Source organism: Eubalaena glacialis, mitochondrion (assembly GCF_028564815.1).
Source record: "Eubalaena glacialis mitochondrion, complete genome".
Lineage (NCBI taxonomy): Eukaryota > Metazoa > Chordata > Mammalia > Artiodactyla > Balaenidae > Eubalaena > Eubalaena glacialis.
The window spans coordinates 1-16386 of NC_037444.1; the positions used below are offsets into that span (position 1 = coordinate 1).

Here is a 16386-nt window from a genome sequence, read left to right on the forward strand (position 1 = left end):
GTTAATGTAGCTTAAATATTTGTAAAGCAAGACACTGAAAATGTCTAGATGGACTTAACTAACCCCATTGACATTAAAGGTTTGGTCCCAGCCTTTCTATTAGTTCTAAACAGACTTACACATGCAAGCATCTACACCCCGGTGAGAACACCCTCTAAATCATCAAGGATCAAAAGGAGTGGGTATCAAGCACGCTAACAATAGCAGCTTACGACGCCTCGCTTAGCCACACCCCCACGGGACACAGCAGTGATAAAAATTAAGCCATGAACGAAAGTTTGACTAAGTCATGTTTACAAGGGTTGGTAAACTTCGTGCCAGCCACCGCGGTCATACGATTAACCCAAATTAATAGGAATACGGCGTAAAGAGTGTTAAGGAGTTACATAAAATAAAGTCAAGCCTTAATTAAGCTGTAAAAAGCCCTAATTAAAACTAAGCCAAACTACGAAAGTGACTTTAATATAATCTGATTACACGACAGCTAAGATCCAAACTGGGATTAGATACCCCACTATGCTTAGCCATAAACTCCAATAGTCGCGAAACAAGACTACTCGCCAGAGTACTACTAGCAACAGCCTAAAACTCAAAGGACTTGGCGGTGCTTCATACCCCCCTAGAGGAGCCTGTTCTATAAACGATAAACCCCGATCAACCTCACCAACCCTTGCTACTACAGTCTATATACCGCCATCTTCAGCAAACCCCAAAGGGAACGAAAGTAAGCATAAACATCCCACATAAAAACGTTAGGTCAAGGTGTAACCTATGGGTTGGGAAGAAATGGGCTACATTTTCTATATTAAGAACATTCCTTATACTCACACGAAAGTTTTTATGAAACTTAAAAACCAAAGGAGGATTTAGCAGTAAATCAAGAGCAGAGTGCTTGATTGAATAAGGCCATGGAGCACGCACACACCGCCCGTCACCCTCCTCAAGTACCCTAGCAAAGCCCCAGTTCGTTAACCCCCGCTAAGCAATCATACGAGAGGAGACAAGTCGTAACAAGGTAAGCATACCGGAAGGTGTGCTTGGACAAACCAAGATATAGCTTAAACAAAGCATCTAGTTTACACCTAGAAGATTCCACACTCTGTGTATATCTTGAACCAGTTCTAGCCCACACCCTCCCCACTTCTACTACTACAAACCAATCAAATAAAACATTCACCATACACTTTAAAGTATAGGAGATAGAAATTTAATTACCAGTGGCGCTATAGAGATAGTACCGTAAGGGAAAGATGAAAGAAAACCTAAAAGTAATAAAAAGCAAAGCTTACCCCTTGTACCTTTTGCATAATGACTTAACTAGTAATAACTTAGCAAAGAGACCTTAAGTTAAATTACCCGAAACCAGACGAGCTACTTACGAGCAGTATTTAGAACGAACTCATCTATGTGGCAAAATAGTGAGAAGACTTATAAGTAGAGGTGAAAAGCCTAACGAGCCTGGTGATAGCTGGTTGTCCATGAAAAGAATCTCAGTTCAACGTTAAATAATACTAATAAGCCATGCCAAGCCTCAACGTATATTTAATTGTTAGTCTAAAAAGGTACAGCTTTTTAGAAATGGGTACAACCTTGACTAGAGAGTAAAACAAACATACACCATAGTTGGCTTAAAAGCAGCCATCAATTAAGAAAGCGTTCAAGCTCAACAACAAAACAATGTTTTAATCCCAACATTAAACAAATCAACTCCTAACCTAATTACTGGACTAATCTATACAAATATAGAAGCAATACTGTTAACATGAGTAACAAGAAATTTTTCTCCTTGCACAAGCTTACATCAGTAACTGATAGTACACTGATAATTAACAGCAAATAAATAAAACCCAACACTAAACCATTTATTTAAGCACTGTTAACCCAACACAGGCGTGCATTAAGGAAAGATTAAAAAAAGTAAAAGGAACTCGGCAAACACAAACCCCGCCTGTTTACCAAAAACATCACCTCTAGCATAACCAGTATTAGAGGCACTGCCTGCCCGGTGACAACAGTTAAACGGCCGCGGTATCCTGACCGTGCAAAGGTAGCATAATCACTTGTTCTCTAATTAAGGACTTGTATGAATGGCCACACGAGGGTTTTACTGTCTCTTACTTTTAATCAGTGAAATTGACCTCCCCGTGAAGAGGCGGGGATAATAAAATAAGACGAGAAGACCCTATGGAGCTTCAATTAATCAACCCAAAAATCACAACCTTAAACCACCAAGGGATAGCAAAACTTTACATGGGCTGACAATTTCGGTTGGGGTGACCTCGGAGCACAAAAAACCCTCCGAGTGATTAAAGCCTAGGCCCACCAGCCAAAGCATAGTATCACTTATTGATCCAATCTTTTGATCAACGGAACAAGTTACCCTAGGGATAACAGCGCAATCCTATTCTAGAGTCCATATCGACAATAGGGTTTACGACCTCGATGTTGGATCAGGACATCCTAATGGTGCAGCCGCTATTAAGGGTTCGTTTGTTCAACGATTAAAGTCCTACGTGATCTGAGTTCAGACCGGAGCAATCCAGGTCGGTTTCTATCTATTACGCATTTCTCCCAGTACGAAAGGACAAGAGAAATAAGGCCAACTTCAAACAAGCGCCTTCAAATAATTAATGATCCAGTCTTAACTTAATAATTAAGCGCAAACAAACCTGCCCAAGACCAGGGCCTTGTTGAGGTGGCAGAGTTCGGTAATTGCATAAAACTTAAACTTTTACACCCAGAGGTTCAAATCCTCTCCCCAACAAAATGTTTATAATTAACATCCTAACACTTATCCTCCCCATCCTCCTGGCCGTAGCATTCCTAACACTAGTAGAACGCAAAATCCTAGGCTACATGCAATTCCGAAAAGGACCAAACATCGTAGGCCCACATGGCCTGCTCCAACCATTCGCTGATGCAATCAAACTATTCACCAAAGAACCCCTACGACCAGCCACATCCTCCACTACCATGTTCATTATTGCACCCGTACTAGCCCTGACCCTAGCCCTCACCATGTGAAGCCCCTTACCCATGCCTTACCCCCTCATCAATATAAACCTAGGAGTATTATTTATATTAGCAATATCCAGCCTAGCCGTCTACTCCATCCTATGATCCGGCTGAGCCTCCAACTCGAAGTACGCACTAATTGGAGCCTTACGAGCAGTAGCACAAACAATTTCATATGAAGTAACATTAGCCATTATCCTCCTATCTGTACTCCTAATAAACGGTTCCTTCACCCTATCAACACTAGCCACAACACAAGAACATCTATGACTAATCTTCCCAACCTGACCCCTAGCCATAATATGATTCATCTCTACCTTGGCAGAAACTAACCGAGCCCCCTTCGACCTAACAGAAGGAGAATCAGAACTCGTATCCGGCTTCAACGTAGAATACGCAGCAGGCCCTTTTGCTCTATTCTTCCTAGCAGAATACGCCAACATCATTATAATAAATATATTCACAGCTATCCTATTCCTAGGAACATTCCACGACCCTCACACTCCAGAACTATATACAACAAACCTCATTATCAAAACACTACTTCTCACAATATCCTTCCTATGAATCCGAGCATCCTACCCCCGATTCCGATACGACCAACTAATACATTTACTCTGAAAAAGTTTCCTTCCCCTGACACTAGCCCTCTGCATATGACACATCTCACTACCAATTATAACTGCAAGCATCCCCCCTCAAACGTAAGAAATATGTCTGACAAAAGAGTTACTTTGATAGAGTAAATAATAGAGGTTTAAACCCTCTTATTTCTAGAATAATAGGAATTGAACCTACCCTTAAGAATTCAAAGTTCTTCGTGCTACCATGTTACACTACAATCTACAGTAAGGTCAGCTAAACAAGCTATCGGGCCCATACCCCGAAAATGTTGGTTCATATCCTTCCCATACTAATAAACCCATCAATCCTTATTATTCTCCTAACAACCCTTATCCTGAGTACAATAATAGTAATTACCAGCTCTCACTGACTACTAGCCTGAATCGGCTTTGAAATAAACATAATAGCCTTCATCCCTATTATAATAAAAAACCCTAGTCCCCGAGCCACAGAAGCCTCCACTAAATATCTTCTAACACAAGCCACTGCCTCCGCACTGCTCATAATAGCAATCATTATTAACTTAATATACTCCGGCCAATGAACCGTCACAAAACTATTCAACCCAACAGCATCCACACTCATAACTGTAGCCCTAGCTATCAAACTAGGACTAGCTCCTTTCCACTTCTGAGTCCCAGAAGTAACACAAGGCATCCCCCTAGTCACAGGCCTAATCCTATTAACATGACAAAAGCTCGCACCTCTGTCAATCCTATACCAAATCTCACCATCAATTAATTTACACCTAATACTAACCATATCCTTACTCTCCATTTTAATTGGGGGCTGAGGTGGACTAAACCAAACACAACTTCGAAAAATCATAGCCTACTCATCAATCGCCCACATAGGATGGATAACAACCATTCTACTATACAGTCCAACCCTAACACTATTAAACTTGTTGATTTACATTACAATAACCTTCACCATATTCATATTATTTATCCAAAACTCAACCACCACCACACTATCACTATCCCAAACATGAAACAAAATACCCGTTATCACTACCCTTACCATACTTACCCTACTCTCAATAGGAGGACTCCCACCACTATCAGGATTTATGCCCAAGTGAATGATCATCCAAGAACTAACAAAAAACGAAATCCTTATTATGCCAACATTCATGGCCATCACAGCACTACTTAACCTATACTTCTACATACGCCTCACCTACTCCACAGCACTAACACTATTTCCTTCCATAAATAATATAAAAATAAAATGACAATTCGACTCCACAAAACAAACCATTCTCCTACCAACAGCAATCGTAATATCCACAATACTACTACCCCTCACACCAATACTCTCAACCCTACTGTAGGAGTTTAGGTTAAAACTAGACCAAGAGCCTTCAAAGCCCTAAGCAAGTATAATTTACTTAACTCCTGCCTAATAAGGACTGCAAGACTATATCTTACATCAATTGAATGCAAATCAAACACTTTAATTAAGCTAAATCCTCACTAGATTGGAGGGATACATCTCCCACGAACTTTTAGTTAACAGCTAAATACCCTAATCAACTGGCTTCAATCTACTTCTCCCGCCGCGAGAAAAAAAAGGCGGGAGAAGCCCCGGCAGGATTTGAAGCTGCTTCCTTGAATTTGCAATTCAAAATGACTATTCACCACAGGACTTGGTAAAAAGAGGACTTCAACCTCTGTCTTTAGATTTACAGTCTAATGCCTACTCGGCCATTTTACCTATGTTCATAAACCGCTGACTATTCTCAACCAACCACAAAGACATTGGCACCTTATATTTATTATTTGGCGCCTGAGCAGGAATAGTAGGCACTGGCCTAAGCTTATTAATTCGCGCTGAACTAGGTCAGCCTGGCACACTAATCGGAGACGATCAAGTCTACAACGTATTAGTAACAGCCCACGCCTTTGTAATAATCTTCTTCATAGTAATACCCATTATAATCGGTGGATTTGGAAACTGACTAGTTCCCTTAATAATTGGAGCACCTGACATGGCTTTCCCCCGTATAAATAATATAAGCTTCTGACTACTCCCTCCTTCTTTCCTACTGCTAATAGCATCCTCAATGGTCGAAGCCGGTGCAGGCACAGGCTGAACTGTATATCCCCCTCTAGCCGGAAACCTAGCACATGCAGGAGCTTCAGTCGACCTTACCATTTTCTCTCTACACCTAGCTGGCGTATCCTCTATCCTCGGAGCCATTAACTTTATCACAACTATTATTAACATAAAACCACCTGCCATAACCCAATACCAAACACCTCTTTTCGTATGATCAGTCCTAGTCACAGCAGTGCTGCTCCTACTATCACTACCTGTCCTAGCAGCTGGAATCACCATGCTATTGACTGACCGAAACCTAAATACAACTTTCTTCGACCCTGCAGGCGGAGGAGACCCAATCCTGTATCAACACCTATTCTGATTTTTTGGTCACCCTGAAGTGTATATCTTAATCCTCCCTGGGTTCGGAATAATTTCACACATTGTGACTTATTACTCAGGAAAAAAAGAACCTTTCGGCTATATAGGAATAGTCTGAGCTATGGTATCTATCGGATTCTTAGGCTTCATCGTATGGGCGCACCACATATTCACAGTAGGAATAGACGTTGACACACGAGCATACTTCACATCAGCCACTATAATCATCGCCATCCCTACAGGGGTAAAAGTCTTCAGTTGATTAGCAACACTCCACGGAGGCAACATTAAATGATCTCCTGCCCTAATATGAGCCCTAGGCTTCATCTTCCTTTTCACAGTAGGTGGTCTAACAGGCATCGTCCTGGCCAACTCATCATTAGACATTGTCCTACACGATACCTACTACGTAGTTGCCCATTTCCACTATGTACTTTCAATAGGGGCCGTCTTCGCCATTATAGGAGGCTTTGTCCACTGATTCCCGCTATTCTCAGGGTACACGCTTAACTCAACATGAACAAAAATTCACTTTATAATCATATTCGTAGGCGTAAACCTAACATTCTTCCCACAACACTTCTTAGGTCTATCCGGCATACCTCGACGATACTCCGACTATCCAGACGCCTACACAATATGAAATACTATCTCATCAATAGGCTCATTCATCTCATTAACAGCAGTTATACTAATAATTTTCATCATCTGAGAAGCATTCGCATCCAAACGAGAAGTACTAGCAGTAGACCTCACCTCTACTAACCTTGAATGATTAAACGGATGTCCTCCACCATACCACACATTCGAAGAACCCGCATACATCAACCCAAAATGATCAAGAAAGGAAGGAATCGAACCCTCTCCCATTGGTTTCAAGCCAACATCATAACCACTATGTCTTTCTTTATAGATGAGATATTAGTAAAATCTTATATAACTTTGTCAAAGTTAAGTTACAAGTGAAAATCCTGTATATCTCTATGGCATATCCTCTCCAACTAGGCTTCCAAGATGCAACATCACCTATCATAGAAGAACTTCTACATTTCCATGATCACACATTAATAATTGTTTTCTTAATTAGCTCCTTAGTTCTCTACATCATTACCCTAATACTCACAACTAAGTTAACACATACCAGCACCATAGATGCCCAAGAAGTAGAAACTATCTGAACTATCCTTCCAGCCATCATCCTAATCTTAATTGCCTTGCCCTCTCTACGAATCCTTTACATAATAGATGAAGTTAATAACCCCTCCCTCACCGTAAAAACAATAGGTCACCAATGATATTGAAGCTACGAGTATACTGACTACGAAGACCTAAACTTCGACTCCTACATAATCCCAACATCAGACCTAAAACCAGGAGAATTACGACTACTAGAAGTAGATAACCGAGTAGTCCTACCCATAGAAATAACAATCCGAATATTAGTCTCCTCAGAAGACGTACTACACTCATGGGCCGTACCTTCCCTGGGCTTAAAAACAGATGCAATCCCAGGACGCCTAAACCAAACAACCTTAATATCAACACGACCTGGCCTATTCTACGGACAATGTTCAGAAATTTGTGGCTCAAATCACAGTTTTATACCAATTGTCCTGGAATTAGTACCCCTAGAAAACTTTGAAAAATGATCTACATCAATACTATAACATCATTAAGAAGCTAAACTAGCGTTAACCTTTTAAGTTAAAGATTGAGAGCCCAAACTCCCCTTAATGGTATGCCACAACTAGATACATCAACATGACTCCTCACTATCCTATCTATACTCCTAACCCTATTTGTACTACTTCAACTAAAAATTTCAAAACACTCCCACTCCCCCAACCCCAAATTAGTACTAACCAAAACACAAAAACAACAAACCCCTTGAGACACCACATGAACGAAAATCTATTTGCCCCTTTCATAACCCCAGTTATAGTAGGTATTCCTATCACCACCCTAATTATTATCCTCCCATCCATTTTATTCCCAACACCAAACCGACTAATCAACAACCGCACAATCTCCATCCAACAATGATTAACTAAACTAACATCAAAACAACTAATAAGTGCGCACAGCCCTAAAGGACAAACCTGATCTCTAATACTTATTTCATTATTCCTATTTATTGCCTCCACCAATCTTCTTGGAATATTACCCCACTCATTCACACCCACCACACAACTCTCAATAAATGTAGGAATAGCCATCCCCCTATGGGCTGGCACTGTTTTTACTGGATTTCGCAACAAAACAAAAATATCCTTAGCACACCTACTACCACAAGGCACACCCACCTTTCTTATTCCTATGCTAGTAATTATCGAAACTATCAGCCTATTTATTCAACCAGTAGCACTGGCCGTACGACTAACTGCCAACATTACAGCAGGTCACCTACTAATACATTTAATTGGAGAAGCAACCCTTGCACTAATAAATATCAGCCTACTTACAACCCTTATCACCTTTATTATTCTCACTCTATTGACCATCCTTGAATTCGCTGTCGCCTTAATCCAAGCCTACGTATTCACCCTCCTAGTAAGCCTATACCTTCATGATAACACATAATGACCCACCAGACCCACTCATATCACATAGTAAACCCCAGTCCTTGACCCCTCACTGGAGCTCTATCAGCACTTCTTATAACATCAGGCCTAATTATGTGATTCCATTTCAACTCAATAATCCTGCTAACTTTAGGCTTACTAACAAATATCTTAACAATATACCAATGATGACGAGACATTATCCGAGAAAGCACATTCCAAGGCCATCACACACCAACCGTCCAAAAAGGACTTCGATATGGAATAATCCTATTTATCATCTCAGAAGTCTTATTCTTCACAGGCTTCTTCTGAGCCTTCTACCACTCAAGCCTCGCTCCCACTCCAGAACTAGGTGGATGTTGACCACCAACAGGCATCCACCCCTTAAATCCCCTAGAAGTTCCCCTTCTCAACACCTCTGTGCTGTTGGCCTCTGGCGTATCCATTACCTGAGCTCACCACAGTCTAATAGAAGGAAACCGTAAACACATACTTCAAGCGCTCTTCATCACAATTACACTAGGTCTCTATTTCACCCTACTACAAGCATCAGAATACTACGAAGCCCCTTTCACAATTTCAGACGGAATCTACGGATCCACATTCTTCGTAGCCACGGGCTTTCATGGATTACACGTAATTATCGGATCTACCTTCCTCATTGTTTGCTTCCTACGTCAAATAAAATTCCACTTTACATCAAACCACCATTTTGGCTTCGAAGCCGCTGCTTGATATTGACATTTTGTAGACGTCGTATGATTATTTCTTTATGTATCTATCTATTGATGAGGCTCCTAGCTCTTTTAGTATTAATAAGTACAACTGACTTCCAATCAGTTAGTTTCGGTATACTCCGAAAAAGAACAATAAACCTCCTATTAACACTACTAACAAACACAACACTGGCCCTACTACTCGTATTTATCGCTTTCTGACTACCCCAACTAAATGCATATGCAGAAAAAACGAGCCCCTATGAATGTGGATTTGATCCTATAGGATCAGCCCGCCTACCTTTTTCCATAAAATTTTTCCTAGTAGCTATCACGTTCCTCCTCTTCGATCTGGAGATCGCCCTTCTACTTCCCCTCCCCTGAGCAATCCAAACAAATAATCTAAATACAATACTCACCATAGCCCTATTCCTAATCTCCCTACTAGCAGCCAGCCTAGCCTACGAATGAACTCAAGAGGGCCTAGAATGAGCCGAATATGGTATTTAGTTTAAAACAAAACAAGTGATTTCGACCCACTAAACTGTGATTAAACTCACAACTACCAAGTGACCTTAATCCATATAAATATCATTATAGCCTTTAGCATGTCCCTCGTGGGCCTACTGATGTATCGATCCCATCTAATGTCCGCACTACTCTGCCTAGAAGGTATAATATTATCACTTTTCGTCCTAGCAGCCCTTACAATTCTAAACTCCCACTTTACCTTGGCCAACATAATACCCATTATCCTCCTAGTATTCGCAGCCTGTGAAGCAGCTATCGGATTAGCCCTATTAGTCACAATCTCCAACACATATGGCACCGACTACGTACAAAACCTCAACCTCCTCCAATGCTAAAATTTATCATCCCCACAATCATACTAATACCCTTGACCTGATTATCAAAAAATAACTTAATCTGAATCAACTCCACAACCTACAGTCTATTAATTAGCTTCACAAGCCTACTCCTCCTTAACCAACTCAATGATAACAGCCTTAATTACTCCCTAATTTTCTTCTCCGACCCCCTTTCCACCCCACTTCTAATATTAACAATATGACTCCTTCCACTAATACTAATAGCAAGCCAATCTCACCTCCTAAAAGAACCACCCGTCCGAAAAAAACTCTACATTACAATACTAATTATACTACAAGTCCTTCTAATCATAACATTCACCGCCACCGAACTAATTCTATTCTACATTATATTCGAAGCTACGCTAATCCCCACCCTTATTATTATTACCCGCTGAGGTAACCAAACGGAACGACTCAATGCAGGACTGTATTTCCTTTTTTATACACTAGTTGGATCCCTCCCACTATTAGTAGCACTAATCTACCTACAAAACACAACAGGATCCTTAAATTTTCTACTACTACAACACTGAGCCCAACCACTGTCCACCTCCTGATCCAATATCTTCCTATGATTGGCTTGCATAATAGCCTTTCTAGTAAAAATACCCCTCTACGGACTACACCTTTGACTACCCAAAGCACACGTAGAAGCCCCTATCGCAGGTTCCATGGTCCTTGCAGCCGTATTACTAAAACTTGGAGGCTACGGCATGTTACGAATCACATCCATGCTTAACCCCTTAACAGAACACATAGCCTACCCATTCCTCATGCTCTCCCTATGAGGAATAATTATAACCAGCTCTATCTGTTTACGCCAAACAGACCTAAAATCACTCATCGCATACTCCTCAGTCAGCCACATAGCACTTGTCATTGCAGCCATCCTCATCCAAACCCCCTGAAGTTACATAGGGGCTACCGCCCTAATAATCGCTCACGGTCTCACATCCTCTATACTATTCTGTCTAGCAAACTCAAACTATGAACGTATCCATAGCCGAACCATAATCTTAGCCCGAGGCCTGCAAATTTTTCTACCACTGATAGCCACCTGATGACTACTAGCAAGCTTAACAAACCTTGCTCTACCCCCATCCATCAACCTAATCGGAGAACTATTCGTGGTCATATCAGCCTTCTCATGATCTAACCCCACCATCCTTCTAATAGGAACAAACATTGTAATCACCGCTCTCTACTCCTTATATATACTAATCATAACACAACGCGGCAAGCACACACATCACATTAATAATATTACTCCCTCCTTCACACGAGAACATGCCCTAATGGCCCTACACATCATCCCCCTCCTACTCCTATCACTCAACCCCAAAATCATCCTAGGCCCTCTTTACTGTAAGTATAGTTTAAGAAAAATATTAGTTTGTGAAACTAATGACAGAAGGCCAAAACTTCTTACTTACCGAAAAAGTATTGCAAGAACTGCTAACTCATGCTCCCACACCTAACAGCTGTGGCTTTTTCAAACTTTTACAGGATAGTAGTTATCCATTGGTCTTAGGAACCAAAAAATTGGTGCAACTCCAAATAAAAGTAATAAACCTATTTACCTCCTTCGCCCTTCTCACACTACTAATTCTAACCACCCCAATCGTAATATCCACCACAAGCATCCACAAAAACAACAAATACCAGTCTTATGTAAAAAACATCGTCTTCTGTGCCTTCATCACCAGCCTAATCCCTGCAATAGTATACCTTCATACCAACCAAGAAGCACTCATCTCAAACTGACACTGAATTACTATCCAAACCCTCAAACTAACACTCAGCTTCAAAATAGATTACTTTTCACTCATATTTATACCAGTATCATTATTCATCACATGATCCATTATAGAATTCTCAATATGATATATGCACTCCGACCCCTACATTAATCAATTCTTTAAATACCTACTCCTTTTCCTCATCACTATATTAATCCTTGTTACAGCTAACAACCTCTTCCAGCTCTTCATCGGTTGAGAAGGAGTAGGAATCATATCCTTCCTACTCATCGGCTGATGATTCGGACGAACAGACGCAAACACAGCCGCCCTCCAAGCAATCCTATACAACCGCATTGGAGACATCGGACTTCTCGCATCAATAGCATGATTCCTCTCTAACATAAACACATGAGACCTACAACAAATTTTTATACTTAACCAAAACTCCCCGAACTTTCCACTCATGGGACTTGTACTAGCCGCAGCTGGAAAATCAGCCCAATTCGGACTCCACCCCTGACTTCCATCAGCAATAGAAGGCCCCACCCCAGTTTCAGCCCTACTCCACTCAAGCACAATAGTTGTAGCAGGAATTTTCCTACTTGTCCGTTTCTACCCTCTAATAGAAAATAATAAATTTATCCAAACAACAACCCTCTGCTTAGGCGCTATCACAACCTTATTCACAGCCATCTGCGCCCTCACCCAAAATGACATCAAAAAAATCATTGCTTTCTCCACCTCCAGCCAACTAGGCCTGATAATAGTAACAATCGGCCTCAACCAACCGTACCTAGCATTTCTACACATTTGCACACACGCTTTCTTCAAGGCTATATTATTCTTATGTTCTGGCTCCATCATCCATAACCTGAACAATGAACAAGACATTCGAAAGATGGGAGGACTATTCAAGGCCCTCCCATTCACCACAACTGCTCTCATCATCGGATGCCTTGCACTAACAGGAATACCATTCCTCACTGGATTCTACTCCAAAGACCCCATCATTGAAACTGCCACTTCGTCGTATACCAACGCCTGAGCCCTACTACTAACCTTAACCGCCACCTCCCTCACAGCTATCTATAGCACTCGCATTATCTTCTTCACGCTATTAGGACAACCCCGCTTCCCTCCCTCCACAACCATCAATGAAAATAATCCCCTATTAATCAACCCCATCAAACGCCTACTAATCGGAAGCATTTTCGCCGGCTTCATCCTATCCAACAGCATTCCTCCAATAAACACCCCCTTGATAACCATGCCCCTACACCTAAAACTGACTGCCCTTGCAATAACAACCCTAGGCTTCATCCTCGCATTCGAAATTAACACCCACACACAAAACCTAAAACACACATACCCATCAAACTTCTCCAAATTCTCCACCTTACTAGGATACTTTCCCACAATCATACATCGTCTGCCCCCTCACCTTGACTTGCTAATAAGCCAAAAACTAGCAACTTCCCTACTAGACCTAACCTGATTAGAGACCATTCTACCAAAAACCACAGCCCTTATCCAACTAAAAGCTTCCACACTAACCTCAAACCAACAAGGCCTTATCAAGCTTTATTTCCTATCTTTCCTCATCACCATCATCCTCAGCATAATCTTATTTAATTACCCCGAGTAATCTCTATAATAATTACAACACTAATAAATAAGGACCAACCTGTAACAACCACTAATCAAGTTCCATAACTGTACAATGCCGCAATCCCTGTGACTTCCTCACTAAAAACCCCAGAACCCCCTACATCACAAACAACCCAATCCCCCAGCCCACCAAACTCAAATACAATCTTCGCCTCCCCACTCTTTAAAACGTAAACTACAACTAAAAGCTCTACTACTAACCCTAAAATAAATGCTCCCAGTACAACCTTGTTAGAAACCCAAACCTCGGGATACTGTTCAGTAGCCATAGCTGTCGTATAACCAAATACAACTAATATTCCCCCCAAATAAACCAAGAATACCATTAAACCTAAAAACGAACCACCAAAATTTAAAACAATTCCACATCCAGCACCACCACCCACAATCAACCCTAAACCCCCATAAATAGGTGAGGGCTTTGAAGAAACCCCTACAAAACTAATTACAAAAAGAATACTTAAAATAAAAACAATGTATATTATCATTATTCTTACATGGACTCCAACCATGACTAATGACATGAAAAATCATCGTTGTTATTCAACTACAAGAACACTAATGACCAACATCCGAAAAACACACCCACTAATAAAAATTATTAATGACGCCTTCATCGACCTCCCCACCCCATCAAATATCTCTTCATGATGAAACTTCGGCTCCCTACTTGGCCTTTGTCTAATTATACAAATCCTAACAGGCCTATTCCTAGCAATACACTACACACCAGACACAACAACCGCCTTCTCATCAATCACACACATCTGTCGAGACGTAAACTACGGTTGAATTATCCGATATCTACATGCAAACGGAGCCTCCATATTCTTCATTTGCCTCTACGCCCACATAGGACGCGGCCTATACTACGGCTCCTACGCCTTTCAAGAAACATGAAACATTGGAGTAATCCTACTATTCACAGTCATAGCCACTGCGTTCGTGGGCTATGTCCTGCCCTGAGGACAAATATCATTCTGAGGTGCAACCGTCATCACCAATCTCCTATCAGCAATCCCATACATCGGTAATACCTTAGTCGAATGAATCTGAGGTGGTTTCTCCGTAGACAAAGCAACACTAACACGCTTCTTTGCCTTCCACTTCATCCTTCCCTTCATCATCCTAGCATTAGCAATCGTCCACCTTCTATTTCTCCACGAAACAGGATCTAACAATCCTACAGGCATCCCATCTAATATAGATAAAATTCCATTCCACCCCTATTACACAATCAAGGATATCCTAGGCGCCCTACTACTAATCCTAACCCTACTAATACTAACCCTATTTGCACCTGACCTGCTTGGAGACCCCGATAACTACACCCCAGCAAACCCCCTCAGCACCCCAGCACATATTAAACCAGAATGATATTTCCTATTCGCATACGCAATCCTACGATCAATTCCTAACAAATTAGGCGGAGTCCTAGCCCTATTACTCTCAATCCTAATCCTAGCCTTCATCCCAATACTCCATACATCCAAACAACGAAGCATAATATTCCGACCCTTCAGCCAATTCCTGTTCTGAGTATTAGTCGCAGATCTACTAACCCTAACATGAATCGGCGGCCAACCCGTGGAACACCCCTATATAATCGTAGGCCAATTCGCATCCATCCTTTACTTTCTCCTAATTCTAGTTTTAATACCAACGGCTAGTCTTATCGAAAACAAACTCATAAAATGAAGAGTCTTTGTAGTATAATTAAATACCCCGGCCTTGTAAACCGGAAAAGGAGACAAACCACATCTCCCTAAGACTCAAGGAAGAAGTACTACACTCCACCATCAGCACCCAAAGCTGAAATTCTACTTAAACTATTCCCTGAAAAAGTATATTGTAGAGCATCACAAAACCACAGTATTATGTCAGTATTAAAAATAAATTATCCTATTACATATTATTATGTAACCCGTGCATGTATGCACTACCACATGGCCAATATTGGTCCTGACTCATAAATTGTACCTATACATGCTATGTATAATCGTGCATTCAATTATTTTCACTACGGGAAGTTAAAGCTCGTATTAAATTTTATTTATTTTACATACGTACATAATAATCATTGATCGTGCATGGTACATGCTCTTAAATCAATTCAAGTCAACCGAATCTTATGGCCGCTCCATTAGATCACGAGCTTGGTCAGCATGCCGCGTGAAACCAGCAACCCGCTCGGCAGGGATCCCTCTTCTCGCACCGGGCCCATCAATCGTGGGGGTAGCTATTTAATGATCTTTACAAGACATCTGGTTCTTACTTCAGGGCCATGTCAGTTTAGAATCGCCCATTCGTTCCCCTTAAATGAGACATCTCGATGGGTTAATTACTAATCAGCCCATGCCCACACATAACTGAGGTTTCATACATTTGGTATTTTTTATTTTTTGGGGGGGGCCTGCATAGACTCAGCTACGGCCCGTGGGACGGGCCCTGTCGCGATCAAGCAAATTGTAGCTGGACCTGGATGTATTTGTTATTTGACTAGCACAACCAACATGTGCAATTAAATTAATGGTTACAGGACATAGTACTCCACTATTCCCCCCGGGCTCAAAAAACTGTATCTCTCAGGGGATCAAACCCCCCTCCTTCCATACAATACTAACGATCTGCTTAGATATTCACCACCCCCCTAGACAGGTTCCCCCCTAGATCCACGAGCCATTTTATTCATAAATCAATACTAAATCCGACACAAACCCAATAATGAAAATACATGAACGTTATTCCTATCCAATAA

The 16386-nt window shown here is 41.2% G+C and overlaps 13 protein-coding genes and 24 non-coding genes across 37 annotated transcripts, besides 2 other annotated features; 28 read left to right on the top strand and 9 right to left on the bottom strand. All coding sequences in view use genetic code 2, as the record gives it.

Annotated features, from left to right (window-relative positions):
• On the top strand, positions 1-73 carry DDH28_mgt01. The gene has a single exon. It is a non-coding gene; the product is annotated as a tRNA-Phe (tRNA).
• Position 74: 1 nt separating this feature from the next.
• On the top strand, positions 75-1047 carry DDH28_mgr02. Its single transcript has one exon. It is a non-coding gene; the product is annotated as a 12S ribosomal RNA (ribosomal RNA).
• Positions 1048-1114, top strand: DDH28_mgt02. The gene has a single exon. It is a non-coding gene; the product is annotated as a tRNA-Val (tRNA).
• Positions 1115-2689, top strand: DDH28_mgr01. The gene has a single exon. It is a non-coding gene; the product is annotated as a 16S ribosomal RNA (ribosomal RNA).
• On the top strand, positions 2690-2764 carry DDH28_mgt03. Its single transcript has one exon. It is a non-coding gene; the product is annotated as a tRNA-Leu (tRNA).
• Positions 2765-2766: 2 nt separating this feature from the next.
• ND1 (NADH dehydrogenase subunit 1) lies at positions 2767-3723 on the top strand. The gene has a single exon. The coding sequence runs from the start codon at positions 2767-2769 to the stop codon at positions 3721-3723; it is 957 nt and encodes a 318-aa protein (YP_009476252.1).
• On the top strand, positions 3723-3791 carry DDH28_mgt04. Its single transcript has one exon. It is a non-coding gene; the product is annotated as a tRNA-Ile (tRNA).
• Positions 3789-3861, bottom strand: DDH28_mgt05. Its single transcript has one exon. It is a non-coding gene; the product is annotated as a tRNA-Gln (tRNA).
• A 1-nt stretch (position 3862) lies between these two features.
• DDH28_mgt06 lies at positions 3863-3931 on the top strand. Its single transcript has one exon. It is a non-coding gene; the product is annotated as a tRNA-Met (tRNA).
• Positions 3932-4975, top strand: ND2 (NADH dehydrogenase subunit 2). Its single transcript has one exon. It carries the CDS (start codon positions 3932-3934, stop codon positions 4973-4975), a length of 1044 nt encoding a protein of 347 aa, YP_009476253.1.
• On the top strand, positions 4974-5042 carry DDH28_mgt07. The gene has a single exon. It is a non-coding gene; the product is annotated as a tRNA-Trp (tRNA).
• Positions 5043-5047: 5 nt separating this feature from the next.
• DDH28_mgt08 lies at positions 5048-5116 on the bottom strand. The gene has a single exon. It is a non-coding gene; the product is annotated as a tRNA-Ala (tRNA).
• Position 5117: 1 nt separating this feature from the next.
• Positions 5118-5191, bottom strand: DDH28_mgt09. The gene has a single exon. It is a non-coding gene; the product is annotated as a tRNA-Asn (tRNA).
• Positions 5191-5227: an origin of replication (origin of L-strand replication).
• On the bottom strand, positions 5224-5291 carry DDH28_mgt10. Its single transcript has one exon. It is a non-coding gene; the product is annotated as a tRNA-Cys (tRNA).
• Positions 5292-5358, bottom strand: DDH28_mgt11. The gene has a single exon. It is a non-coding gene; the product is annotated as a tRNA-Tyr (tRNA).
• A 1-nt stretch (position 5359) lies between these two features.
• On the top strand, positions 5360-6910 carry COX1 (cytochrome c oxidase subunit I). Its single transcript has one exon. It carries the CDS (start codon positions 5360-5362, stop codon positions 6908-6910), a length of 1551 nt encoding a protein of 516 aa, YP_009476254.1.
• On the bottom strand, positions 6906-6976 carry DDH28_mgt12. The gene has a single exon. It is a non-coding gene; the product is annotated as a tRNA-Ser (tRNA).
• Positions 6977-6981: 5 nt separating this feature from the next.
• Positions 6982-7049, top strand: DDH28_mgt13. The gene has a single exon. It is a non-coding gene; the product is annotated as a tRNA-Asp (tRNA).
• COX2 (cytochrome c oxidase subunit II) lies at positions 7050-7733 on the top strand. The gene has a single exon. It carries the CDS (start codon positions 7050-7052, stop codon positions 7731-7733), a length of 684 nt encoding a protein of 227 aa, YP_009476255.1.
• A 3-nt stretch (positions 7734-7736) lies between these two features.
• Positions 7737-7803, top strand: DDH28_mgt14. The gene has a single exon. It is a non-coding gene; the product is annotated as a tRNA-Lys (tRNA).
• A 1-nt stretch (position 7804) lies between these two features.
• ATP8 (ATP synthase F0 subunit 8) lies at positions 7805-7996 on the top strand. Its single transcript has one exon. The coding sequence runs from the start codon at positions 7805-7807 to the stop codon at positions 7994-7996; it is 192 nt and encodes a 63-aa protein (YP_009476256.1).
• Positions 7966-8646, top strand: ATP6 (ATP synthase F0 subunit 6). The gene has a single exon. It carries the CDS (start codon positions 7966-7968, stop codon positions 8644-8646), a length of 681 nt encoding a protein of 226 aa, YP_009476257.1.
• On the top strand, positions 8646-9431 carry COX3 (cytochrome c oxidase subunit III). Its single transcript has one exon. It carries the CDS (start codon positions 8646-8648, stop codon positions 9429-9431), a length of 786 nt encoding a protein of 261 aa, YP_009476258.1.
• Positions 9431-9499, top strand: DDH28_mgt15. The gene has a single exon. It is a non-coding gene; the product is annotated as a tRNA-Gly (tRNA).
• On the top strand, positions 9500-9845 carry ND3 (NADH dehydrogenase subunit 3). Its single transcript has one exon. A coding segment is annotated over exon 1 (346 nt).
• Position 9846: 1 nt separating this feature from the next.
• Positions 9847-9915, top strand: DDH28_mgt16. Its single transcript has one exon. It is a non-coding gene; the product is annotated as a tRNA-Arg (tRNA).
• On the top strand, positions 9916-10212 carry ND4L (NADH dehydrogenase subunit 4L). Its single transcript has one exon. The coding sequence runs from the start codon at positions 9916-9918 to the stop codon at positions 10210-10212; it is 297 nt and encodes a 98-aa protein (YP_009476260.1).
• Positions 10206-11583, top strand: ND4 (NADH dehydrogenase subunit 4). The gene has a single exon. A coding segment is annotated over exon 1 (1378 nt).
• DDH28_mgt17 lies at positions 11584-11652 on the top strand. Its single transcript has one exon. It is a non-coding gene; the product is annotated as a tRNA-His (tRNA).
• DDH28_mgt18 lies at positions 11653-11713 on the top strand. The gene has a single exon. It is a non-coding gene; the product is annotated as a tRNA-Ser (tRNA).
• Position 11714: 1 nt separating this feature from the next.
• Positions 11715-11784, top strand: DDH28_mgt19. The gene has a single exon. It is a non-coding gene; the product is annotated as a tRNA-Leu (tRNA).
• ND5 (NADH dehydrogenase subunit 5) lies at positions 11785-13605 on the top strand. Its single transcript has one exon. The coding sequence runs from the start codon at positions 11785-11787 to the stop codon at positions 13603-13605; it is 1821 nt and encodes a 606-aa protein (YP_009476262.1).
• ND6 (NADH dehydrogenase subunit 6) lies at positions 13589-14116 on the bottom strand. The gene has a single exon. The coding sequence runs from the start codon at positions 14114-14116 to the stop codon at positions 13589-13591; it is 528 nt and encodes a 175-aa protein (YP_009476263.1).
• DDH28_mgt20 lies at positions 14117-14185 on the bottom strand. Its single transcript has one exon. It is a non-coding gene; the product is annotated as a tRNA-Glu (tRNA).
• A 4-nt stretch (positions 14186-14189) lies between these two features.
• Positions 14190-15329, top strand: CYTB (cytochrome b). The gene has a single exon. It carries the CDS (start codon positions 14190-14192, stop codon positions 15327-15329), a length of 1140 nt encoding a protein of 379 aa, YP_009476264.1.
• Positions 15330-15401, top strand: DDH28_mgt21. Its single transcript has one exon. It is a non-coding gene; the product is annotated as a tRNA-Thr (tRNA).
• On the bottom strand, positions 15401-15467 carry DDH28_mgt22. Its single transcript has one exon. It is a non-coding gene; the product is annotated as a tRNA-Pro (tRNA).
• Positions 15468-16386: a sequence feature (control region).